A 26,297-nucleotide genomic window follows, 5' to 3' on the forward strand; every position below is an offset into this window, starting at 1 on the left:
ACAAAGGCTTTGGCATGGTTTTTACAATCAACAATGGTTAATTTTGATATGTAGTTGTGAACAACTTCAAAACACTTAAGTTTAAAACTCTTGCAAGCACTTTTAATTGATTAGGAATGAATTCTAGATGCACAAAAATGATTGGACTGTGAACAGTAGTACAACTATATCTAAGAACAATTAACTCTTGCCGACCAAAAAGAAACGTATGATGCATGAAAATGTGTATAAAACATCTATAGAATATTCTTGTCAAATATAAATGAAATTAACTTTATTATAGAAATCATTCTGGGAGATTTCTAGGGAAGACAAATACTTACATTTCGACATAAAACAAATTGGATTATATCGAAGACACAATCTACCTTTTATCTATCAAACTCTTTTCTTCAGCGAAGTTCTCTCTTAACCCCTGTTTGCACATAGCTTCAGCCGTTAACAACCTTTGGAAATACCAACAGATATTTTTCTTACATAAATCTAGTGCGTATTGTTCCAGGTTTAATTATATGCAATGGAATGATACAAACTTGGAACATCAATCCATAATCTATGAACAGATTGGTAGAAGTATTCGATATATCTTGATAAAACTCTTAAATTCGTGGCAAAGCTTGTTGATCATGGCTTCTTTTTTTTTTTTTCCTTTTCTTTTTTTTTTTTTAAAACAACTTCATGACCAACACAGATCAAACATCCATCCAGTCTACATTGTTCTTTTTTTTTTTTTCATTATAACATACAAATGCCCATTTACAAATAATACACCAAAATGAATAAAAGTTTGGATACCAAAATGAAGATTTGTTCCAACTGATATAATGCCTTCAGTGTACAAAGGTCCATGTGAAAGTCTTTTCCATGTGTTACAGCATAGGGCACAGTTGCAGTACAGAAGTACTCTGAGAGCCATTCTTCCTTTATAAAATACTGCTGAACATCCAACTGTTGTCCATATAGTCATTTACGGAATTAACACATGTTTTACTGTAATCTTGGCCAGTATTGAGACATATCAGGTTCACTGCCAGGGACTTGAACTGGAACTGACACTCCAGGGGAAATGAGACCTGAAAATTGAGGGGGAAAATGGATATTTTAGTTTTTCTATACATAGCACAATTTTTGCTTTACCATTTCAGAGATTTGTGCTTGTATTGTAGTATTAAATCTCGAAATCTATAAGCCTGTAGAATCGGTTGGGGGGGGGTGGGATATTTTAAAAACCTGCACACATCTCACTGATTTGTTGTTATAAATAAACTGTCATGCTTTGAGATAAATGCCAGAGCCTCGGCTCACTTGTATCAGCTGGGAATTCAGCCCAAAATACACTGAACATTTCTATTCTTTTAAAATGCACCTGGCTTGCTCCCGCTTATGCTGACACTTAGCCTTTTGTACCCTGTTTTGCCTTCTTATGCGAAGGTTAATATTTCTGCAGGTTCCCTGCCTTTTCGATAACTTCAAATCTTTAGCAAAAAATGGCCTCTGACACAGACACGGTAAAAACACGCCCAGGTCTCTAACACTTTCACGTACGCTTAACTTTACGGGTGTGAGTATCTCTGCTGAAATTTAACGGCGAAATAAAATGCTGCTTTGGAATTTAATTATACAGGGAAGATTTAGCGGGATGGGGGCCTGACTGAAGGGTTTTCCACTGCACCGCTCTTCAAACGCCATCTCTGTCCATCAGCCGCCTTTCATCTACCCCTCCAGCGGCAGCTTAAAAAAATCAGAGTTTCTGCTCTAGCCTGCAAGGTTATACATTTTCATCTTCTGCCTGGTTCGGCAGCTACTCAAACCCAACAGAGAGACCTCACCCAGCCATGGGGAGAGGCTTCTGCCAGCGAATACACGTGAAAAGCCGGATGGCCGGAGCAAGGAAGCGGCGCTGGCGGAAAGGCGGAGGGAACGCGAGGCCACTCACCTGTGGAAGTGGTGCCAGAGGTGCCCATCGGCTGGCTGTTCATGTGTGTCTGCATGTGAGGAGGGGTGTAGGTATCATAGCTCCGTCCATTCACCGATGGACTGGTGGGCAGCATGCAAGAGTAGGAAGAGGTCTGGCTGGGTACCGGGGGCTAGGGAAGCAAAGGACAAAACAGCGTTAGGTATCGGCCGAGGTAAACGCGGCGTTACGCTCCTCTGGATGGATGTGCCAGCCCCCAGGAGCAGCACGCACAAGCGAAAAATGAGCTTCGGTTTCAAATTCAGGGACCTAGATGTAAAGCCCTCTTTAGGAGGTCAACCAAGCAGCCTCTTCCCAAGGGTTTTTGGTCTACGGAAACAAGGTGGATGGTCACCAGCGCCTTTTCAAGCTGCAGTTGACGGGCAGATCCCTACATCTAGATACTAACGAAGGTGTTACATACCTAAACCGAGGAAACAAAGCCCTTCTCTTGCGCTTACGTAGGAGAAAGATGCCTCCTGCCATTTGCAGCCACAGAGAGACGGAGCAGGGCTGGCGTCTTATCTCGCATCTGGTGGCGTAACTAAAAGCTATTAGTGGTGTAACTAAAAATTACTTCACTGACGCACACGGGCTGGTCCTGCATCTGCCCGTATGCGCAGACAACGTGTGGGTTTGGGGTGACCGAGGCTCTGAAGGGGGATCAACGCACACGTTGTGTGCGTTGATCCCCCTTCAGAGCCTCGGTCACCCCAAACCCATGCCAGCAGCATCCCAGGAGACCAGACATCTCCATCTACCTAAACACCAACCCCTAAAACCCCATCTGCCAGGGGGGAGAGCAGCTGGGGGCAGGAGGTGAGGGTTGGCACGGGATGCCCCAAGTAGGGCCATCTCCCACTCCGAGGTACTGGGGGAGCGGGAACCGGTGCAGCCCCGGCACGGGGAGGCAGTGGGAAAGCAGGATGAGTAATTCCCGCTCCGAGCACACGAGACTTGACATGTCTGCACATATTTCCTCCGCCTCCACGTCCCCTGACACACGCCGCCTCCGAAAATACCGACAGCCTCGCACACACATGCCATGGCTCTGGGAGAGAACCAGCAAGGCGCCCCGCATCCGCAGGGAGATGCCGATGGTTATTGGCTGCCAAATCTCCCGCTCCACACATCGCGTGGTCATCACGCCGTCGTTGGCCACATCGGCAGGACTTCACGGAGTGGCTCACACATTCCAGGTCCCTGCCCAGGTGCCCGTCAGTGAACCGGGAGCCTCCTGTTTTTCCCAAGGATTCCCTCCCATACCAGCTCTTTGATCTTTTGTCGCCTGCTCTCGCTGCCGGGAACGGCGCCGCCGGCCTCCAACGTCACGAAATAGCGACCCAGCCAATGTCATTTCTTTCCGCGGACTTGGGAGACTCTAACTTTATTTGGTTAATTTTGGTTCAGCAATTAGTAACATAGTAATTGCCGCAGCGAAGGAGTCAGGCTCTCTAATCTGCTCGCCTGTCTCCAGCAGTGGTCAATGCTGTGTGCCTCAGACAAAGCTGTAAAACTCCCGTAATTGGCCAGCACCTTCCTAGGCCAACCCCACCATTAAAAAAGGAGGAATTTTGCATCTGAAAGGTCTATAGAAACAGACCCCAAAGGAATAGATTTCTTCCTAACCCAGCTGGTGATCAGCTAATGCTTTCAGGCATGAGGATTGACAGCTCTTGCAATTCTGGCTTAGCTGGCATAACCACTGATGCTAATCACATCCTTCCCTCTCTCAGGTGTTCCTAATGCGCCGCCGCCACGTTACCTACGCCAAGAAGGTCGGATCCCTCCAGCAGCTTATTCAGGCAGCAATTGCCACAATACTGCACCAGTGAGTTCCGTAGGTGAACCGCGGGGGTTCCAAAAACGGCTTTTTCATCACAGATTTGTTGCCTTGTAATTTTGAGGACCTTTCTCTTTTAAAATTCGTGGAAAAGGGTTTGGTTGAGCACCAGGACTTACAGTGCCCTCACCCTTGTGATTCTCCCAAAGGGGGCATCTTTTCAGATGCCAGGGAAGCCTTTGGTGCCGGTTTCCCTGCAGCGGGATTTGGGTCCATAACCCCCCCATCCTGCGGAGGAAGGTCCCCCATCCGCGCTCCCGCACACCCCAGGGGCCGCCGAGTCCCGAAGGAGCGCGGTGCCACAGCAGCGACACCGGACTTACTTGCATAGGCAGGTTGTTGGCCATGGTGAAGCTAGGCATGGGCGGCAGCGCGCTGTACGTGTTTGTGAGCGCCGTGTCTGTTCTGCCCAACATGGAACCTGATGTGAAAGAGGAAACTATAATAGAATAGACAGATAGACGAACACATTAGTTTAACCGCAGTTACAATTGGCGATGCACTCTCAGAGTCTTATTTTCCCCAGAGGGTGGAGGAAGGTGAGGGGGTTGGTGGCATTACCGGGGGTGGTTGGTTGCGGGATCGGCTGGTAAACGCTTGTGCTGAAACTACTACTGATGGGAATGTGGCTGGGAGTGTTGCTGGCTTGTCTTCGCTGGTTCCTCAGCTTCTCTTCCCTTCTCCACTTGGCCCTTCTGTTAGAAAACCACACCTGAAAATACAGCGTTTGAGAGACATGAATGAGTTTACGAGGACCTCCCCGACATAACTCAAGGCCACGCTGATAGAAAGTTGGCTTGCAGTACAGCAAAGCAGCATCCGAAAGCAAACCCCAGCTGCTGCTGTTTTCCTGAAGGAGGAGATGGACAAATATCTCATCACAAGTAGGGGCTGCCCTGTGCTTCGAGAAGCCAGGAATAACAAAATTCACGTAGTAATAGTAAAAATAATAATAGTCATAATTGCACAGCATCTCAGTACCTGTATCCTTGCTTCAGGCAGGTCTATTTTAGCAGCTAGTCTCTCTCTTGCAAACACATCGGGATAGTGGGTCCTCTCAAATTCTGCAGAAGGAAATATTTTTGAGTTAGTTGCAAAAGAGTTAATGTGGCCGACTGTAAAATCAGAGTCCTTCCTGCGTTGCCTATGCTCTAAATGCTCTTAAGAAACATGGCTGTAAAGGCAACGCTGAGCTTTCTGTGTGTGTGTGTGTTAGGAAGGAGGATGCTTTGCCTGCTGGGGAACATTGCTCAGGGGGCAGGCAGGCTTGGGTGCAATGCCGCATCTTTCAAGCGGCAGTGAGGGCTTCTGCCACTGCTGAGAGGGTCCCCAAGGCAGCTCTGACCCTGTCACCAAGAAGCGAAATGGCACATCGCTAAATAACAGCGGAAAATAAGAACAAAGATGCGCAGCGGGTCAGAGGCGAGGTGTACCCAGGCCGGTCAGGGAAAAGGGCACCTGCTCCCAGCCCCGGGCAGCGGCAGCGCTGGGGACGGGCAGCAAGCGTGGGGGCAGGCGCGGGGGGCTGCTGCCACCCCCAGCTGCCTGCCCTCGCCTTCCCAGCGTACGGCAAGGCGGCCCGGCCGGGGGTACGGCACACTCAGCGGGAGGAGATTTATCCCCTGGGAGAGGAGCCCGGGATGTAACACCGGTGTTTCTGTATGGTCCGTGCCCCGAGTACGTCCCCTTTGAAACCCTTTCAACAGCTTTTCGGGGCATATCGCAGCCAGCGGTGAATATTTGGAGCTCAATGAATAAAAGAGCGTGGAGGAAGCCACAGACTTAAAATACATACATATATATAAGGCACGTGAACGCCATGCTTCCTTTCAGCTCTTAATATAGCCAGGGCACATTTTTGCTTTTCTCTCCTGCTTCAGACAGTAGGAAAATGTCACTCACCTTTCTCAAGGGCTTCGATTTGCTCTTGGGTAAAGGATGTCCTATTTCTCTGCAGCTTTCTTTTCAGCTGGAGTCTCATTTGGGCCTCGTCTGAATCTTCTCCGTTAGAGCTGATGGAGTTAGTGTTTTCCCCTCCTCCCTCCTGTTGCGGACAGCCATCTGTGGAACCAAGAGTCAGAAAGTGAAACGCGGGTACGCGTGTTTTAAGATCCCTATCAGAGAAATAACGCGATTGGAAACAAGTTCGGCCATGTTTGCTGACACCCTCCCTTAAAAACGTCTCGGGTATCAAAGCAACATTGTGCTGATGACACGGGTAACATGGAAACATTTCAGTTTCCAGCGTTATCGCAAACATCGGAGATAAGGAATTACGATCGCCTGGTCTTAATTTCATTTTGTTTTTCCTCTGGAATAAAACCCTCATAAAAATACTTTCCCCCGAAAGTGATTCTTTGCATGAATCGCTGCTGAAGTGCCATGGCAGTTTCCTCTGTCTGCTGCATTTATTTACCTATTGCTATATTTAAAATAGTGATGTTCAGTATTTCAGATTATCTATAATCAGTAATTCCTATCTAATCAATTAGATGTTGATAGGTTTGCAGAAAATGCTATTAAGAAACCAAACCAAGCTTGTAATCTTTTTTAAAAAATATTTATCCAGTTTTTATTTGAATTCTGCACAGTCAATTTCATTTTAAAGGTTGTGAATTTAGAAGTGCCTGCATTGTTCTGCAGTTTTATTCAACTATTGTATGAGTGTGCATTGCCTTGACACCTATTACTGAGCACAGCTGTAATTATATCATCACCAAGAACAGGCTATAATTGCTGAAAATGGAATTTTATATTTAGATAAAAGGACTGTCCATTCTTTGTAATGTGTTGCACCAGAGAAAAGTAAGATTTCTTTTAAAATTTTAACATGTAATTTTAAAAGAAATAGTAGCGAGTTCACTAACTAGCTAAATACGCTATTCTGCAGCTGAACGTTTGGCATATCATTTAAGCGGTACATTTTTAATTAGGGCATTTCCACCACTTTTAATGTAATTTCTGTCATGGAACAGGGGGGAAAGTTGCATTGTGCTCTCCTTTTGGGTGGTGGCGGGGATGCGTCCCGGGGCCAGCCGGTTTTGCGGGCGCTGGGGACACCCCAGGCTGCCGTGGGCCAAAGAGACGGAGGTTTCTGGCGAGGCAGAGAAGTCGTTGTCCCTAAATTAGCTCTCCCTCTCCTTTCAAAGCATATTTTTTCGAGGCGTTTTGATGTGGCATAAAGGGGGAGACGGGATGAGGAACGCATGGGCTACTTATGCTAATTCCCTTGAAAAGTTACGCCAAAAATAAATAGCGACACTCCCGCTACATCCTTTAAATATTGTGGGAAATCAACTTTAAAGTAATATCATTTATAATCGGCGAACAATGGCCCCGGCCTTCAAAGCTCGGGGGGAATTGTGACAGGATCTGGTGGGACCCTTTCAACCACTTTGAAATGTTTTAAAACCCGAACTTTCTCCCCCATTTAAACACAGGGATTCAGCGGCCGTGGTCACCATATGGGCGGCCGCAGCCCCATTGAGGCGGCCGGCGGCGGGTGAATAGCCGGGGGGGCGGGGGGGGGGAGGTATAGGGGGAGAAGGGAAGGGGGGGGTTGCTGCCTTTCAGGGGCACACAAAGCCGCCGAGCCCGGGGAGCTCCGCCGCGGCGGGGCAGCCGCCCTGCCCAGCGCCGGTGGCAGCGCCGGGGGCCGCGCCCGCCCGCTGCGGGGGCCGCCGCTTAACCTCCGCCACCGCTCTCATCCATCACTGTCCGCACCGAGCGGACCGGCGCGGATCGCGGGGGGGGCAAGGGGAGAGGGGAGAGGGTCGGGGTTGGGGGGGGCGGGGGGATGGAGCCGCCCAAAGCCGGCCGCCCCCCGCGCCGTCGGGGCCGGGCAGAGCGCACCGCCCGCTCGGGGCAGCGGAGCGCACCCGCGGAGCCGCACCGCCCGCGCTTCCCAGGGCCAAGCCCGAATCGAGCCCCGGCTCTTTCCACCTCCGTCTCAATTATTTTTAAACTTTTGCAGCCGCTTTTTTTTTTTTTTTTTTGCAACCTCCTCTCCCTGCGCTCCCCATCTCCCTCCGACCCTTTGAGACAGCTAAAAGTTTCACCGAGAGTTTAACACCCTTATGATTATTTAAAACCCCCGTGCCTGACAACTAAGATATCTTCTTTTTAGAAGCCCCCCCGCTTTTTTTTTTTTTTTAAAAAAAAAAACCTAAAAGGAACGATCTCAATAGGGCTGTTCCACCTTCCAGACCTAATCCGTAAGAAAGCGAGTGAATGTCCGTCCCTATTATCCTATAGCCAGACCATCTGACGCTGGGCATAGGATTTGTTTCCTGGAAAAAAAAAAAAAAAAAAAAGAGAGAGAGAGAGAGAAAAAAAAAGAAAAAAAAAAAGACGCTGGGAAATAAAATCATTCCTTAGTTTCTTAGTGTCTTAATCAGTGAGGCGGAAAACAAGCAAAAAAAGATAGCAAACCAATTGCGGCACCTCTCAGCTATAGAGCTGGGATCAAAACATTGTAGCATCTGTTGAAAGAGAAAGTGTCTAAATCCTATAGAAGGCTTTAGTCTTATAAGAGAGGGAGGGGAAAAAAAAAGATAAGAAACAGTGTCTCGGTGATCCCTAAAACCACTAAATCACTGGAGAATTTCTCCCGGATAGAGATGTCTCTTTTTGTTCTGTCAGCCCTCATGTATCCATTATTTTATTCACTGCTGCATGGCGTTTATCAGATTGAGACCATATTTGTACCCCTCTGAGACCTAACCTCGCCTTATGCTTTTTGAGTAATGGACTCTTAAAATCCAGTAACATACCCCTGCAAGGGAAAAACATTAGAGGGAGCATGAATATTCCAGAGGAAATCCATTTTATTAATTTTAATTTTGCGATGCGGATGCTTTAAGTGCCTGCCTGCCTCCCCCTCGCCTCTCCTGCCCACGCACACACGCACCCCCGGCCCGAGCAAGCCCTGCCCCGACCCGCACCGCCTTATTTCGGCTGCAATTTGGGAGAGGGCTCCAGGATTCCTGACGCCGCGGGGCCCGCGCTGCCCCGCGGAAACTGCGCTCATCCCCACGCCACTGGGGGGGGGTCACCACAAGCCTCCAGCAGCTCCACCGACACGCACACACACGCACCCAGACACAGGCGCCTCCACCGCAGTGGCCAAGGGCTGCCTGGCCCCAGGTGTGCCCCCACCGCGCCGCGCCGCGCCGCACCCGCGCACACCGCGCGGAGCCGGGCCCGGAGACACCGCGCTGTGGCAGAGAGGGCAGGCAAGGGGGCACCCTGAATTTCTCCATCTAACGCTTTTTCTAAAAAAAAAATAAACAAAAAAAAAAAACCAAAACAAAAACCGGACAGGAGCGGAGGGCATCTGTTGGAGCCGCACGGGCGGAAAGTGCGCTCCCCTCCGCCGTTTGGCTCTCGGGTGCGGGCAGAGGAGGAAGGACGGGGAGCCCCGACGGCGGCGGGGATGCCGGCAGCGGGACAGGGGCAGCCCCCGCCCGGCCCCGGGCGCCGCAGGTAGGGGCGAGCCGGCGGGCGGCTGTCGGTAGGGTCCGTCCCGGCTCCGGGGAGGGGGGACATCGGGCAAAACAAAATTTAAAAAACTAAAAAAATAAAAAATACCAAAGTGGGGGTGGGGGGAAGCGAGGGCTCCGCTCTATCTTTCTAGTGTCCTTCATAGATTGTTTTCTTCTCTTAAAACTGACATGTCTAATTGGCAAGCGGTGCCATATCGTGTCCAGAGGTCTCCTGTGGAACATTTCTACAGCTGTCTCCTTCAACTAGACGCTTATTCATGTCGCCTTAATGAGAAACAAAACGATCTCTAATGAGCAATTACATAGCGACAGAATTGTTCCCATAACAAATTCTTGCGTGTGACAGAAACATCCTTTGTACCAGATATTCCGCACACTGTTACCGATTTTTTTTTCCTTGCGGGGTGAAAACAAAAAGCAGGTTGTTGTATATAGACACCTCTTCTAAAGGAATGACCACAGCCAGGGAGAGAGCCGAGCCTCAACAGAGCCCGTATTCAAAAAGAGCCATTAACCATCTTAAGTATGTAACGTAACATCCCATTATCCTTCATATTATCCCCTTGTCATTCCTACAACAAATACCTATTAATCTTCAGGATAAACAGTTTCCTATATTTACAAAGTTGTTTCGGGTCCATTGAGGAGGAACTATAATCAGCCCTACGGAGATAGTGACCCATCCTCCCGGCTTTGGAGACCCCGGCGCGGGAAGGCGGCCCGGGCGGCGAGCAGGAGCCCTAATTATCGGGCTGATGGGCGAGGTTAGGGACCAGCCCCGGAACCCGCCCGGCTGTCGGCACCGCACCTCGGCGGCCGCGGCGGTCGCTGCCGGGCTGCCCTGCCCGCCTCCGGGCCGGGGCTGAGGCTGGAATCCCTCCCGCTCGCCGGTCCCCGCCACCCACCTGCCCGGGGAGGCGGTGGGAGGGACGCCCTGGGCCACCGTCCCGAGAAAACTGCACGGCGGCGGCGGTCGGGGAGGGGGATAGAGGGGACCCGCGTCGGGGCCACCTCCGCCGGGCGAGGCCGAGCCGAGCCGGGTCGCCCCGGGCCGGGGAGCGGCGGCCGGGCTGTCCCTTACCTTGGGCGGGCTGCCCGGGTACCGAGGTGCCGGGGTACCAGCCGGGCCGGGTGCCCCAGGTCCCCGTCTGCCCGTTCAGCATCCTTAGCTTGTCGTACATCCCGTCGGCACCCATCTGTTGCTTTTCGCTAGCCAGGTTGCGTAGGACTCTGTTTATCGACGACACCTGGAAGGCAAAGGACAGGAAAGGCAATGGTAGTGCGGTAGCGCGCTCCTCGCCAGACAACCGCGCAACCCCCGCGCCCCTTCCGCGCCGCGGGCGGCTCGACCTGGGCGCAAGTCAGGGGGTTCCCCGAGCGCCGGCTGCGCTGCGGCCACCCCGTACCGCCGTGTCCCAGCCGCCCCGACTCGCTTACTGCTGGTGGTGGTGCAAACAAACAAACAAACCACGGGGCGGGAGGTGGAAAAAAAGGGAGAAAAAAAAATAGAAAAAAAAAAAAGCCCCAAACCCAACCCTGCAAAACCAGAGTGATGGCTTCGACTGATGCTCGCAGTCCTGAGGCGCCAGGCGCAGGGGTGACCCGCATATTTATTTTTTATTTTTTTTTTTCCTCCCTCCTTAAAGGCATTTGTCAGATTCTGTATGAAAAAATGCGTCTGACCCTGCCACATGCAAATGATGTGAACCTGCTATCCTCTCATCTGATACCAAAACAAAGGAAGCAGAGGCTCGCTACGGCTACCCAGCATTGTACACAGCACACAGGAAGGTTTTTTCCATGAACTTACACTGGGTATATTATCGTTGGTACAGACCCCCTCTGATAGTAATCTGTCTCGAATCTCCCACGCAAAGATGGAGGGGCACTCTCGTTTATACTGCGCTATTTTGCTTACAACTTCTGGAGTCGCTACTCTCGGTTTACTACCTCCGATTGCCCTGGGTCTGATGGAGCCAGTTTCGTAATACCTGCCCAAAATTTTACTCACACATCCATTCGACACCTGGATAGGGAAGCGGACAGAAAATCACATTATTAATAATTTCAAGACAAAAATAAAATTGTTTAAGTATGCATTAAACAATGACAAGCTTACGTTTTGATTGTCCAGCACTTGGACTTTTGCATCTGCATGGGTCTATAACACAAAAATATACCTTAAATGGTATGAGAACTTACTTAGAGAGTCTTTTTTTTCTTTAAAAAAAAAAAAAAAACATTCGTGGCCCTACCCTCTACCAAAGTGATACTTTAAAAACATTTGGAAGAAAAAAAAAAATCTGGTCAAAACGTAATTCTTTTAGTATTAATGTTAAAATACGCCTTAAATGCGAACAATAGCTAAGCCAGACTAGTCTCCATCGTCCGCACTGCTCTTAGACAGAGTACTTGCGGGGGACAGGGTGAGTGAGGGGTTACCAAGACCTACATTTACAATGTACCCCTGAGCTGCGCCAGATCGCGTTAGTGTCCGTAAAGACAGATTCCGGGCTAAAACAGCGTGGCTTTGAGGGGGTTTCTTTTTTTTTTTTTTTTTTCTTTTCCTCTTTTTTTTTTTTTTTTCGCTTTTTGGAAGAAAAAAAAAGGTAAAAATAAGGAGGCAGTAAGCCACGCCAAATGCATACAGATCTCACAAAATCATAAGTAAATATGGGAGGGAGAGGGGAAGGAGAGGAAACTGAAATTATGCCGAGCCGTATAATTCAGTTTATTACAGCGAACTAACTGTAACGAGAGTGCAGGTTATCACCGGGTGGAAGTAAAGGGGAACAAAAAAAAAAAAAAAAAGAAAATATTTTAAAAGGTATATATATATATACACGCGTAGAAAGGTCTATTTGCAGCAACAATCAAGATAAGCAGATGGATCGTTTTATTAGGCTGGAAGGAGGGTGGTGGTGGTGGCGGTGATGGTGGGTGTGGGTGTGTGTGTGGGGGGGGGGGGGGTCGGCAATTAGCGCCTTGGCGGCCAGCGGTGGACAAAGCGGCTCTGGAGCGGAGCGGAGCGGAGCGGTGGGAGGACGGGGGACGCCGCCGCCTTCACCTGCAGGATCCGGGAGATGTCGCAGGGCCGGGCGCCGCTGTGAGCGAGTTCCACGATCTTCTGCCGCGTGGAGTCGGGCAGCGGCCTCCCGTTGACGAACACCCCGCCGAGCTGGTTCACGCCGCTGTGACCTGCGGGAAGCACAGCGCCCACCATAGCACCCTCCGCTCCCGCGCACACCCCGCGCAACCCACCAGCGCGCGCGCGCGCCCGCTCCTCTCCTCTCTCCTCCGCGCCCCGCCGCGCAGACACCGCCGCTCCCAGCCGGCCCCGCCGCCGTCCTCGCCCGCCTCTCCCCGGGAGCCACCGCCGCTCCGAAAGTCACCCCCGCCTGCACAACCCGCAGCAGCGGCGAACCCCCAAAACCCAGCCCGAAAGCCCAGAATATTCCAGGCTGGATCGCCATGGGTTGCTTCCTTCCTTTGCTTTTTTTTTTTTTTTCCTTTCCTATTCCTCCCCACCAAAAAAAAAAATTAAAAAAAAAAAAAAAAGAGGAAAACGCAACCAAAACCCAACCAAAACCCAAACCCCAGCCCCAACCGAGCCTGCCTGCATCCGCACAGCCGCAGCTCGCTTCGCCAAAAGCAAAAGCGAGAGGCTGCCTCGCCAGTGCCCAACCTGAAGCTCCAGGCTTTGGAGGAAGTCTCCCTGGAGAAGCTCTGCTCTACGCGCTCTCCGCTCTCCTCTCTTTGGAGCCTCCTGATAAATTGACTCCAAGAGCCCAGGCTTCTTAGCAATAAATAAGCTCCAAATATAGAAGAGGGGGAAAATATGATGAGCCTCTCTGACATTTGTCTTTAAAATAAAACTAGCTGCACGTCAAGTTTGAGCTTAATTTCTGGAAATAGGCGGAAGTCGCCCCGGATCATGCATGGAAGGCTAATTGAAAAGATCAGTTGGAGCACTTGTGGCAGGCGTGTCACTTTATGACAGTACTCTGCTTTTGAAAATTGCATCGTCACGACAAATAGTAGCATGATAAAACGACCCTTTCTGTCCGCATTTGGATATCACTCAGACTAGATTGAACTCTACTCGCTCTCCCTCCGAGGGAGGCTGCGGTTGGAGGTAGCCGCGGGCTCTGCGCGGACACAACCGAGGGGGCGCGCTCCCCCGCGCAATGGATTCAAAGTGACATCGGGGCTGGGGAATTTGCCGCCCCGGCCCAGCAGCGCGGCCGGCGCGGCGACCTGCGCTTCCCACCGCGGGGAGACGGAGCCCCGCGTCCCTCCCCGCCTGCGCCCCGGGGGTCGGGGCGGCGGGGGGCGGCCGGGGGGCACGGTCCCTCGGCGGCTTCCCCCCCCACACACACCCCCGCACCTCCTCCAGCCCCCGTCCCCCCGCGTCAATGCGTGCGGGGAGCCCGTTTCGGGGGGGGGACGGACGGGCTCGCCGACATAAAAAATGGCAGCGGGGAACGCAAAATCAAAGTTTCACTTAAAAGGTTAAGCCTTAATCATTATATAATTTCCCTGGAGAGCGGTGTAGATCTCGCCCAGTGGCAATGATTATGCGCCTTGTATTCTATTGCTAGTCATCTAATAGGAAAACATATGGTGTCAATTTGGATGCTCTGCACCATATACACCCAGGAGTTATTAACACAAAGCCTGAAGAGCCCGCCGCGACCTTTAAACAAAATAAAGGCTTCACCCGAATGATATCTTTTCTGCGTTTTGCAGTGGCGATCCCAAACGGCCGAGTGAAGGCATTTTCCCCCCATTACCATAAACCCTCGGCACGCCACGGCCAAGGGCAACCACCGCCGTCCCTGCCGGGCGCAGGTGATGCCCTTCCCCGGGCTGCCGGGGCTCGGTTTTGCTCAGGATAAATAAAAATACATCGCACGGACGCGCAGGCGGCGGCCCCGAAAAAACAAAACAAAACAAAACAAAAACCGAACACCCACCAAACAACGAAACATCACCACCAAAAATAAAAAACAAAACCAAAACCCCCAACCGAACAAACATCCCCACGCGAGGTTTTCTGAGAAACGCCCCAAACCTGTGTTTTTCCTGATGCTCCTCACACGGGAGGGGTCACAACTTATTAATCGATCTAATTTGGAGGGGAGGGGGAGGTGATAAAGGGGGTCTCTTCTCCGGCCAGGGCCCGGAGAAACACCGGGGGTGAGGGCCCGACCGTCCCACGCAAGGCCCGCGCAACTCGGCCCGCGCTCCTGCGCAAGGTAAGCGCGTCCCCCGCGTGGGAGCGCCGCGGGGTTGCGCGACCTCGCGAGGTCGCGCAACCCCGCGGCGCTTCGGCGTGGAGCCCACCCCGCGGAAGATCCACGGAGAGATGGAGCCTGTTCCAGGCTGGTTGGGACCTCACCCTCCGTCCCCCCGACCTCCGCGCAGCCCCTTCCGCCTGGGCGCAAGGAGAGGCCGCTTCTCGCCCGCCACCGCGCCCGACCGCGGGTCCGTGCGCCCCCGCGTTGTGCAGGAGCTTTCCCCTCCGAGAGGCGCGCAGGACCATCGGCGAGCTCTTAAACAACATCAGCAGCAACAACAACAAAAGGCCCCCCAAAAATATAATTAATAATCCGCAAAACACATCGGAATCGGGAAGCAAATAAAACCAGGAGGTGGCGGGGAACTGCGCGTAGCGCAGTGGTGGCTTTTTCCTGCCCAACTCCCGCTGCGGAGCAGGTAGGGGCACACGCCAGGGCCTGGGCCACTAACCGGGCAAGCCCCGGTGGCCCCGGAGCCGTGACAGCGCTCCCGGCCCCTTCCACGCCGCCACCCGCGCCCCGACGGGGCGGGCTGCGCACCCGGCCGCGCAGGGACCACCGCTCTTCCCTCCCCATCTCCTGCGCGCCCGCGGCCGCCCCCGCCTGCCCTCCGCGGCCGCGAAGGGGCGCGGAGTCACTTACTGTTCTGCATGTTGGGCTGATAGAGCAGTATCCCACGGGGCTCGCCTATAGCAGTCTATCAGTGATAAAATAGGCGTTAATCAGGGGAGGTAGTGCACACGGTTAAGCTGCAGAGAGGCTAATATCTCACACGCTTACTTTGTTATCCTTAGGCGTCTTCCCCCGATTACTCTAAGGATTTGGGGGCTTTAATATCCCAAGGCAAAAACGTACATATTGTATCCCTAACACGCGAAAAAAAAAAAAAATTTTTTTTTTTTTTAAGAAAAGCAACCCGCCAAGTGGTTTCTCGTTTTAATTGCATGCAGGTGGCGTATTGCCTCGTCGTTAGTGCCCTTCGCTGAGGTGGTGTATTAAGTGGCGCGACAACAATCACAAAGAGAGTCCGAAGTCATGTTTTTAAACTTGCCTGAAAGCGGGGTGGACTGTCCTCTCATACAATTTAGGGACTCGCACATCTGCGTGTCACTAGTTAAAGTCTTCCCTCTAGGACAAAGCAGAAGAAGTACATTAAAAAAAGTGTGGAGCGACGCCGGGAAGGTGTGCCGGCCGGGCCGGGCCGGGGGGAGCGGAGCCGAGAGGAGCGGGGCGGGCGGCGCTGCGCGGAGGTTGCGCGGGGGCTGCGCGGGCACCGGCGGCGGGGGGGGTGGGGGGGGGGACCTCCGCCCGCTGTCCTGCCTGCTGGGAGCGGGGCTCCATTTTTACCTCCGGGTATTTCCTCGAGTTATTTACTTTATTTTTTTTCCCTCTCCTTTCCCCGCGGCACTAGCAACTTTTTCTCCCCCAAACTCCCCGTCTTGTGATTAACTTCTTTTTTGGTCTTTAGATCTTCCCCTTTTTCACTGTACTGTGACACACGCTGTCTACCTCGCCTCACTGCTTTAAAAAGTAAGAACAGGAGGGGGTGAGAACTGTTAAACAAAGCCTACAGAAAGCGAACAATGGCCTCCATTCTGCTCCTCTACCCAAACCCCGAGTGCAGAAACCCAGGCTCCTTAACCGGCCGCGCAGCTTCCCAACTCAACGGACCAACAACCCTCCAACTTACAAAGAGCAGAGAAACAAGCCCCTTCTCCCTTCATTAGTGCCTGCCTTGACCCAGCGCCTGGACAGTCCCCAGCGCCTTTTTTTCTCTTCCCCCCCCCCGCTCCCTCCCTCCTTCCCCTGCTCCCTCTCTCCTCCTCTCGCCACCTTCCCTCCCTCCTTCCCTCTTCCCCCCCTTCATCACCACCCTGGGCCACTTATTTATTTATTTATGCGTCCCCCATGTATTTATTTGAAATCGTCGCGGGTGAAAATGGAAAAGTAATTTCTCGTTATAAATATCTGGCGGTAATTGTGTTACTGGTGCGAGTTGTTAGGGGTTGTAAAAAGATACAACAGCTCAGTGGGGTGCTCAATTGGGGAGGGACAATTACAATAAAGAGCCCATTCAAGGGGGTTGCTAAAAAAAAGGAGGTAAAATAATGAAATAGTCGCAGCCTTCATTTTCTCTCCCTTTTTTTTCGCCTAAAAATACTCATTCTCTTTCTTTTGCACCTATAATGAATATTAATTTTACTCTTCCTGCATATGATGGAGGATTCAAAGAGGCACGTTTCCCCATTCAGGACCAGCCATGGTATAATTTATTAAGTAGCTTTTAGTAATCTTAAATCCATAAAAATAAACATCAAACAAGTACTTTCTCGCAGCATGAAGACTTTAACTGGTAAATATTTACTGCTCTTTGGAGAGCTACCTGATTAGCAGCAGAGCAAGCTACACTGTACTTCAATGGAGACGTGGCGATATCTCCTTCAGCTGAACTGAACGTGAAGCCATCCCTTTAATACACCGAACACGTCTGCATAGACACACACCGAACGGGAAACCCACTTCTTCAGACACAATTTCCTCACATATTTCACGCACAACTCATAAACCTGGGGCCTACGGGGTTAAAGAAGCCAGCCAGAAAGACACCATTAAACTTCCAGCCCTCAGCTCTGCCAGCACGGACCTCAGAAATGACAATGAGTGGATTTAAAAGGGGGAGGGGGGGGGGAAGTAAAGAAAAGAAAAAGAGAGAGGGGGAAAAAAAAAAACCCACGAAACAAAACAAAACCAAACCTCAAACACAGCCGAAAGCGTTTTACAATAGAGGGCGAGGGTAGCCAAGTGCTTCAGCAAGGTAAGAGGAGGTGTGGGGCAAGGGAGCTGCCGTTCTGCTCAGCAACTCTCTAACGCCTCCAGCAACCGGCCCGACATCCCCAGGCCGGGCCCGGCGGACCCGCACCCCCAAGGAAAACGCTCGCAAAATCGCTTTTTCCCTGCCGTAACCCGAATTCTCCGCTCCCCCGCGGGGAGCTGCGGAGCCGCAGCCGGGCCGGCGGGACGCGGCCAGCTCCCGAGCCAGGGAGGGAATGCAATTCGCCGTGTCCTCACAGGCCGGGCCTAATCTGCAAGTCGGTTTTTAATCTCGAAATCTTGATATAATCTGATGGCGGACAGCATTCCCCCTCCACCCCCGCTTCCCTCCCTTCTCTCCCGCTGAAACCGTAATTAGACATTAAGATGACAAAGTTTCGCGTTCCCGGGGCAAATGAGAAAAAGATAAAAACGAATCGGTTTGCGATTAGGCGCTGGTAAAGGTCAGCAGCTATAAACATTTATTGTCAAGGGCCACTTTTATTATTTTATATCCCTAAAATGGAGAAGATACAGTCACTTTTCTCTAGGACGTTGTGGTCTTTTTCCAAAACAGCCTCTGCCAGGTACATTTAATCGTTCGAGAAAGTTTGTTTTTAAACTTCTCAGAAATTATTCCTGCTCTGCGCGTCCATGTAACACCTCCGTGCAAAGCGTTACAAGGTTAAATTCAAATCCAGTTTTTTTTCCAATTGCACTTGCGAGAGGAAAAAGAATCAAGTTTATTGTTGCGCTTCCCAGGAGCAATTTTTTTTTTTTCACGGCGAAGAGTTTGTAACTTCTTAAAGAAAAAAAAAAAAAAAAGCTCTGCTAATGTGGGGGATCGCAGGGCGGGGGGATCAAAGGGGTGATTACAAGGCTCTTGCAGACATAAGCGAGATTAGGTTTTTTTAAAAAAGAAAAAAAATATTTTTGAAGCATAACGATTTAAAAAGGCAGCAAAAAAATTCCCGAAACCGGGACCACGGCTCGCCCCGGTGCCGAGGAGGGTCGGGGCGGTGCGGGGCGGCCGGCGGGGCCCGCGGTGCAGACGGCTCCGCGCCCCCGGCGCTTCTCCCGCTACCGGAGCTGGGAAAGTTGCCGGCACTAGGGACAAGTTGGGAAGATCCCCGGGTGGCTGATTAAAGCTGACAGCCCTTCAGCTCCGCTCAGCTCCCCGCCTGTACCGCGCCTGGGAGCTGACTTGGCCTAGGATGTGATTTCATTTTTTTTTATTTTTTTAAAATTTTTTTTTTCTTCCCCCACGCAACTCTCCCGTCCGCTCGCTCCCTCTTTTTGCCCACCATCACGGGTGATCCTTCCCTACTCGAGACCGCGGGAACACAAAGCTAGAGACGCGGACGGGGGCCGCCCCCGGGGGCAACGAGGCGCCGCTTCCCTCCCTCCCACGCGGCGTGGCGTGGGGCCGGAGCCCGGGTCCGGTCGGGCGACCGCCCGGGGCGGCAGGAACGGCCCCCACCGGCCCCCGGGCTCCGGCCCCGCCGCCCCTACGGGCTGGGGCTACCGGCAGCATCGGCAACACGGGCACCGGCGCTTGTGGTCTCCCTGCCCAGCAAACGCTGCGTGGGAATTAACTGCTGCTGGTGTTGGCATTGGTTTCCGAGTCAGATGCTTTAGCTTTTCCAGAGGACACGGGCTTATGTGAAAGGCAGAAAGTTTGTGAGCTCCTGGGCTGGAAAGTTCCCTGGGAAGCTCTCCGGAATGCAAATGGGAATACGAGAGAGAGAGAGAGAAAGAGAGGAGGAGAGAGCGAGAGCCCTGCATAATATTAAAATGCAAGGAGGGAGAAGTTGGGAGAAGAAATGAGCAGACTCACCTTTATGAGGCATCCTGTCTTGTTGTCAAAGCTCCTGTCAATAGTTTAAAAGCGCACTGATTTGAAATGATGGTGCTTTAAAAAGAGTTGCCAGCAAAATAGTTTTTCTCCACTGAAGCTGCTGGTTGTGTGATCTTGAATTCCTGGGAAGGAGACAGAGATTGACAATAAAATGGGCTGTCAGTGACTGGAGAGCGAGAGATAAAAGAGTGTGTGAGTGAAGTGGGGAGAGAGAGACAGAGCACACCTATGCTGATTGGTGATGGTTCAAGTGTATTAATGTATGTGTGCCTTGGTCTCTGCCTCGCCTCCACTGCTCTTCACTGGCCCATTAGCAAAGCCTGACCTCTGTCATCATCTTCCAGCAAAACACTTCCTCCCTGCGCCTTAACCAGAGCGGGAAATGCGGCGGAGCCGGGGCTGGCTTTTCAAACCCACTAATCACTCCGCAACATGCAAATGCTGCCTTCGCTCCCACACAAAATATTGCTTTATGCAAAGCAACGCCAGCGCCTCCCCGCCGCCCATTGGCCGCCCGCCGCCGGGAACGGCTCAATTGGCCCAGCCGTTTGAATATGAATGCGCTGGGCCCGGCTCCCGGTTCCCGGCTCCCCGCTCCGGCTCCGCACCCGCCGCCCGGCCCGGCCCAGGGCTCCGCCGCCGCCCGGCCCCGGGCTCCGCCGCCTCCCAGCTACGGGCCTCCCCCGAGCCGGGCCCCGGGGAACCGGAGCGTTCTCAGGTCGGGTTGGGGGGGTGAGATGGGGGGGGGGGGGGGGAGGGGGCAAGGCGGGAGGGGGAGGGGGGTAAAGGGGGGAGTGGGGGGGAAAAGGTCAATTTGCATTTAAACAGTTCGCTCCCGTCCGACAATGGAGATAAGGGGAAAATAACATTCAAATGGTAAAGACATAAATATTTGGGAGACAGGCGCTTTGTCAGCGGTGAATCGGCCGGAGCTCCCCGAGGCCGGCAGCTCCCCCCCCCCTTCCCCGCTCCCAGCGCCGGGGAGCGGGAGGCTCTGCCCGGCCGGGAAAGAGCAGAGCAAATACACCATTTACTTTGTGTATTGAGGGCTCTTGTGAAAGGCCCTGAAGAGTCCTTTACCAAACACTCACAAACTTCTCCCACGTGCCATTTGTTGACTAAGGGCTGCCGGACTCGTTTGGGGTTTTTTTGTTTTGTTTTGTTGGTTTGTTTTTTTTCTTTTTGTTTTTTTTTTTTTAAGAGACCGCGAATGGAAGCGGGGGGGGGGGTGTCCCGCAGGCTGCGGCGGGGGCGGGCAGCGGCCGAGCGCTGGGCAGCGCCGCTGCTTTGTGCCCGGTCGCTGAAGGGGCTTCCCCCCCCCCGCCTTTTGCAAAGGGAGCCCCTTCACCGGCTGCCAGAAACTCGAGGGGGAAAGTAAGTAAATGACTTTGCTGCTCTGACCACACACCACAAGTACATTTGTTGAATGCCGGACTATTAAGACACACCTCAGTAAACTCTAAAGCAACCCCTCAGCGCATGCATTTAAGGTTACACTGGGAGCACCAGTCCGAGCTCAGGGTGTCCCAATCGGTTATGGCGAGTGGTCCGGGGGGGGAGGGAAGGGGGGTCGGCACAGGGGGAAGAGAAAAAAAAAAAAAAAGCCTTGGGGGAAAGAAAGGGAAGAAGAAGGGACAGGAAAAAGAAATTCCAAGAGCCACGGTAGAAAGTGGAGAGTATGAACGCGCAAAGCATAAAATGAAGTCGTAGCCGCATACACTTGACTTCTCTTGACATGTGAAAAGTGCTAAAAGTCAAAGCTCATCAATAAAGTATCTTGAAATTGAATAAGAGCCCTGACAACCATTGCATTCTTAAATAAAGTACAATGAGGAGACAAACGACTCTGCCAAGGAGTTTGCATGTGAGTGAAAGGGCGCCTCAATGGGAGCGGGATAATGGGCTGCCCGGCCGTCATGCACTGTCATCCCCGGTCCCGCCGAGAAGCTGCCACAGCTCCCTAATAGCACAAAATGGGCTCTTAAGAGACTGCCGCCTTCCCCTCTGCCGCTCGCTTCCCTTCCCCTTCCCCCGACGCCGGGGTGCCGCGATGGCCACCCCCGCTCCGCGCCCGCCGGGGAGGCCCGGGTAGGCAGAGGCCGAGGCGGGCAGCCTCTCCCCGGCCCTCCCTCGGAGCCGGCACCGGGACGAGCAGAGTCTGTCCCGCGGAGGCTGCGGGAAGGGAGAGCCGCCGGCCGTCCAGCCCCGGGACCCGGCCGGCCCCACCTGCAGGGGCGAGGGGCCGGGGGCCGCTCCCCCGGGCCAGTCTCAGCTCTCGCCGCCTTGTCCAGGCCTAAAACAACCTGCCGGTTTGGTGGGCTTTTTGTTGTTGCCCCCCCTCCCCCCAGTCATGCATATTTATAGAAACGGAGCCGAACATCGCGATGGACACACGGGAGTATTTGGGTGTGATGGGATCTCCCCTAAAGGTAAGGCAGGGCAGGAGCCGTGGGGCTGCGGGGGGGCTCTGACAAAATTAGGGGCTCGGGCAGGATCCCCTCCCTTCCCCCGGCAGCCGCCTGTTCCCCGCGCTCGCCTCATCTCCTCCTCCCCAAAACTTTCCAAAGTACCGGCTGCCCTTTGAGTTAACCTGCCCGCGGCCAAACATCATTTCAGGGGCGCCGAGGAGAACTTTCAGAGAGACGGAAGAGAACCGAACACAAAACAAGGGCCAAAATAAAGTACGAACCGGCGTCCCGCTTGTGTCCCCCTCCAGGGCGAGTCCCGGCGAGCCGTCCCGCGGAGCAGCCGGGCTGTGCCCTCCTAGTTGCCGGTGGCCGAGGCCGGGCGTCCCGCCGCACGCATCCTGCAGGCGAGAGAAAGAGGCTGCGGTTTGTAAACTCGCGCAAATCTCGGAGGCTCCAAAGGGATTAAAAAAGCTGGGATCTAGTCCTTTTTCTGGAGTGAAGTCAGTCGTGTCCGTGGGCTTTGCTTTGGTTTTTTTTCTTGCTTTTTTTTTGTGGTGGTGTTTTTTTCCTGTTGCACTCCCTCTCTAGAAAACGAGCGATTTTTTTTTTACTCTCGTCCACGGGGCGTTAAAGGGGGGAAAAGAGAGAAACCACTTTGTCCCAAATCGCAGGCAAATATCATTTTTACAAGCTCTCAATTAGCCATCCCTTGGATTAGCACCTTCTTACGCCTCCTCGCCAGAATAAAGCAGCCGTAATCTTGTTGCTATTTTCCCCTCGGGCGCAGCGGGTTTTGTGTTCCCTCCCCCCCTAAAAAAAAACTTTTAACGCTCCCCCCAGCCGAAAAAAAAAAAAATAAAAAAAAAAAAATTACCCGGGCAGGGAGGGGAGGGGAGGGCAGGGGTGAAGCCGGTGACGTCACGAGGGGGGGGCGCCGGTGAAGCGGGAGCCCCGAGCGAAAGTTGAGAAGACGGAAGAGCAGCGGGGCGGGCCGCGCGCGGAGTGGGGGTGCGCGGTGCTGCGCGGGGCCGCCCGCCCCGTCGCGTCCCGCCGAGCCGGGTCTGTCCCGGCGCGGAGCTTCCGCGGGGTCCGGCCCGGCTCCGCGCCGCCATTTTACCTCCGCCCGCGGCGGCGGAGGGGCTGCGCGGGAGCGGGCCCGGCCCGACACCGCCGCCGCTCCCCCCCCCGCCGGTTACCCCCTGCCCGCCCCCTCGGAGGAGCGGGCAGCCCGGCCCCGGCCCCCTCGCCCCCAGCCCCAGCGTTGCCCGGCGGCGGTGCCCGGCCGGGGTAGCGGGGACCTGCCGGGACTGCCGTGCCTGGACACCTCCAAAGGAAATGCTGGCTTTTCTTTCTCTTTTTTCCTCTTTTTCACCTAGCAGCTTTCCAGCCGCTGCTCGCCCTACCGAGAAGGTTGTCACCCTCCCCGCTTGATTTTCCTTTCCCTCCTATTTTTTTTTCCTCTTTTTTTTTTAAATTATTTTTTTTTTTAAGGAAGTGATTTTTTCGACTTTCAAAAATGCTCCGCTCGCCTTTTTTTAATGAGGCGAGAGGGAGGAGAAGCAGTGCTGTGAGGTGCTTGGCGTTACCCCTGCCCAAAAGCCCTGCCCTCCTCCAAGGGCAGACACCCCCAGACCCCCCCCTCCCACGGGTGCTGGATGCGCCGGCGACACCCGCGCCCGCCCGAGGTGCGCCGTGGGACCCTGCGGCCCCGGCCCTGGCTCTCGGCGCGGACTGAGACACCCTTTAGAAGATTTCTACTTTAAAATCCACACAGGATTATTGTAACTAACATTTTCCTGCATCTGTTTTTTCTCACCTCCTTTTTTTTTTTCCCCGGTAACTATTCCAAACAAAAAGAAAAAAAAAAAAAGAACATAATTTAAAAAAGGTTTTTTTAAAAAAGGTAAGTAACTATTATATACGTCAAGGCTTTTTTTTGGTTGTTGTTTTTCCTAATTAAAATAATTTTTCACTTTTTTACATGATCTCGTGCCTGGGTTTTGATTTGTGTAAAGCAGCAGCGTTTGTTTCCCTTTCGTGTTTTGTTAGGTGTTGAAAGCAGAAAGTGCTGAGTTAGAGACTCCGGTATCGTCTCGTTGTATTAATATCTGGGCTGCAAACTACCTTTTTTAATACCCAGAAAAATGCTTAAAGTCCTCTTGTCCAGTTCGGTCTAAAACTGAAGAGATACACAAATCCTGACGTCTTAGACTACAATGCTTTTGCCTTCAGGACACTTAATGCCTATTTGTATATGTAGAGACAGTGTTTGAAACCTATAATGCACAGGACACTGAGTTAAGTGGAGCTTTTCTAGTTTATAAACAATCTGCAAAAAGTTTGGAATCGATTTAACCTCTTTTATGTTGGCCTTTTGCATAAGGCACAGCTTTGTGTGCCAGGATAAAAAAAAAAAAAAAAAAAAAGGTTTTCTGAACCCTGCCGTAGTCGCTCTGAAACTGGAAGACGAATATACATCTTTCTGTACACGAAAGCCTTTGATTATAGATATGTGAAAAGTGTCATACAACCGGACCCGCTCGAAAAGCCTTCAGAAAAGAAGGGGGGTGTGGAAGCTTAGCGCATCCTGACGGGCTTTTTAAATGCTATTGATTGGGACAAGCTGTTCAAAACCCCAGTAACAGTTAATCTGCCTGTTAATCAAGCCACTAAGGAGCTCAATGCGAGTTTTATTAGCAACTGGAGAACACAGGCAGCAGAAAGGATCAAAAGCCTACACCCTTGATATTTGTAAAACCAGCCTTTCCCAAAAAATATATTTTCAATTACAGAGTAATTCCGAGCTTATCAGGGCTCGCTCGCAGCCCCGCGCAGATGGATCCGCAGGCGCTGCCAATGCCACCAAACCAAGCGAACCAGCGTCGCATCGCGCTGGCCCCGCCGAGGTGCGGGCTTTAAAAATAACGCGGTTAAGGGGGAGGGGGTCCCTCTCTCGCCTCTCCCCCACCTCGGGCTCTCCTGGCCTCCCGAATTAGCAGCAAAACCTAAAATTGGCAAAGCACGAGGAAGAGGTAGAGAAACTCCCCGGCTTCACGTCAACTGTGGTATTAGGCTGAGGGGGTCGAGGGCTCTTTTTCTTTTAGTGGCGTTATTAGATTTATCGCGGCAAGTTTGCAGGGTGCGTTTCCCTCTGCCCATCCTTTTGGTGGAGCCGCTCATTTAATTCCTAAAAAAAAAAAGTTTAAATCGCAAGATTCGTAATTTGGAGAGCCTGAAAGTTGAATTTCAATTAATTTAATGACCAGAAATATTATTATATCGGCTAAAATCAACATTTGATCTTGTCATTTTTAATGCAAACCGATTGCTTTATATGTCAGCGAGATATGCATATAAAAGACTATCTGGTCAGAGGTAATTATGTCACAGCTTTTTCTCGGCATGACAGCTGGATAAACACCATCTCCAATAAACATCTCTAATTAGGGAGGAGGATCTGAGATAGATGGTGTTTGATTTATTACTGAAGGAGAATGTCCATTTACCGGTATATTATACTGAAGCATCACCGGGAGCGTTCCCGCTAACGAACCGTAAGGAATATTTGGAGATGCTCGAGGACAGGTAAGCGGTGTCTTAGGTTTTACGCTGTTATTTTGTTTCGTGTTATTTCGGAGGAAGAGCGACCTTTCTAGGGTATTTCTCTCTTTCCCACTGACGCCCTGATTTAGCAGATGCACCCAGGGCTGGGAAGGCAAGCCTGAGTTTGTGGGGTGAGAGGTGGTCGCCTCTCGGCTACCGGACCTTCCCCAGCCCGAGCAGGGCGACCGAGCCTCCGCGGCGACCGGCGAGTCCTCGGCGTTACCCAGGGAAGAGCGGCCGGGACGCGGCCCCCGACGGCAGCCCGCCTCCCCTCCCCGCAGCCCTCCCGCCTTTCCGCGCCCCTCCGCGAGGGCGTGCGGGCCTGCCGCGCCGGACCCTCCGTGACCCGCTCCCCATCCCCGTCCAGCCGCCCCGGGGGGCTGGGGTCCGAGCCGGCAGCCGGCTGCGCCAGGGCCCGGGGGGGAGCGGAGCGGGGCCTCCCGACGGGCGCGGTAACCTGCAGCTGCCCCCGCCACCTGAGAGGGGTAACGGCGAGGGCCCGGGTCACGGGGCGGGGGGACGGGAAGGGAAGGGGGGGCTGCAGGGAACGGAGCGGGGGGAAGCTTAGGAAGCGGCTCGCATCACCGGCCGCCCCCTCCACCCCGGGGCACCCCCTCCGACGGGCGGGCAGCGTCCGGAGCCGCTCCCTCCCACCCCCACCTGTTGTGCAGGGCTCCAGTCCGCTCCCCTCGCCTTCCCCCCGCGGCGTGGGGGTGCCCGGGGTCGGGGTGCCTGTCCCCCCGCCCCCCCCCCCCCCCCCTTCCCCGCGTCGCGTCGGCGGCAGGGATCGGCCCCGCGTCGGGGCGAGCGGCCGGGGGTGAGGAGGGGGGTGGGGGGGCGTGCGGGGACGTTACCTGTCAGCGGGCGCGGAGGGCCCGAGCGCGGCGGTCCCGCGGCCGGGAGGAGGTACCTGGCGGCTCCGGTCGCCAATTTCCACGCAAGAACCTGCCACACAGTTTAAATGTCAATGACAGCAAAAGAGGGGTGCTGCCTTTGCACTAACTTTCCCTTAATAT

The 26,297-nt window shown here is 53.0% G+C and overlaps 1 protein-coding gene across 13 annotated transcripts; it reads right to left on the reverse strand.

The window, feature by feature from the left end:
• PAX6 (paired box 6) lies at positions 1 to 26,297 on the reverse strand. 13 transcript variants are annotated; one of them, XM_063333216.1, is made up of 15 exons: positions 26,136 to 26,297; positions 21,960 to 22,076; positions 19,250 to 19,392; positions 15,653 to 15,729; positions 15,244 to 15,298; positions 12,369 to 12,499; positions 11,421 to 11,462; positions 11,313 to 11,327; positions 10,383 to 10,548; positions 5,700 to 5,858; positions 4,779 to 4,861; positions 4,359 to 4,509; positions 4,121 to 4,218; positions 1,937 to 2,087; positions 1 to 1,073 (listed from the first exon to the last, which is right to left on the reverse strand). In XM_063333216.1, the coding sequence occupies exons 5-15, from the start codon at positions 15,251 to 15,253 to the stop codon at positions 988 to 990; spliced, it is 1,092 nt and encodes a 363-aa protein (XP_063189286.1). In that variant the 5' UTR covers positions 15,254 to 15,298; positions 15,653 to 15,729; positions 19,250 to 19,392; positions 21,960 to 22,076; positions 26,136 to 26,297; the 3' UTR covers positions 1 to 987. The 13 variants fall into 13 exon arrangements, with proteins under 13 accessions (XP_063189286.1, XP_063189282.1, XP_063189279.1 ...); XM_063333212.1 differs by having other exon boundaries at positions 11,112 to 11,327; XM_063333209.1 differs by having other exon boundaries at positions 4,121 to 4,236; positions 11,112 to 11,327; positions 26,136 to 26,296.

Source organism: Chroicocephalus ridibundus, chromosome 4 (assembly GCF_963924245.1).
Source record: "Chroicocephalus ridibundus chromosome 4, bChrRid1.1, whole genome shotgun sequence".
In the NCBI taxonomy this organism is placed as follows: Eukaryota; Metazoa; Chordata; class Aves; order Charadriiformes; family Laridae; genus Chroicocephalus; species Chroicocephalus ridibundus.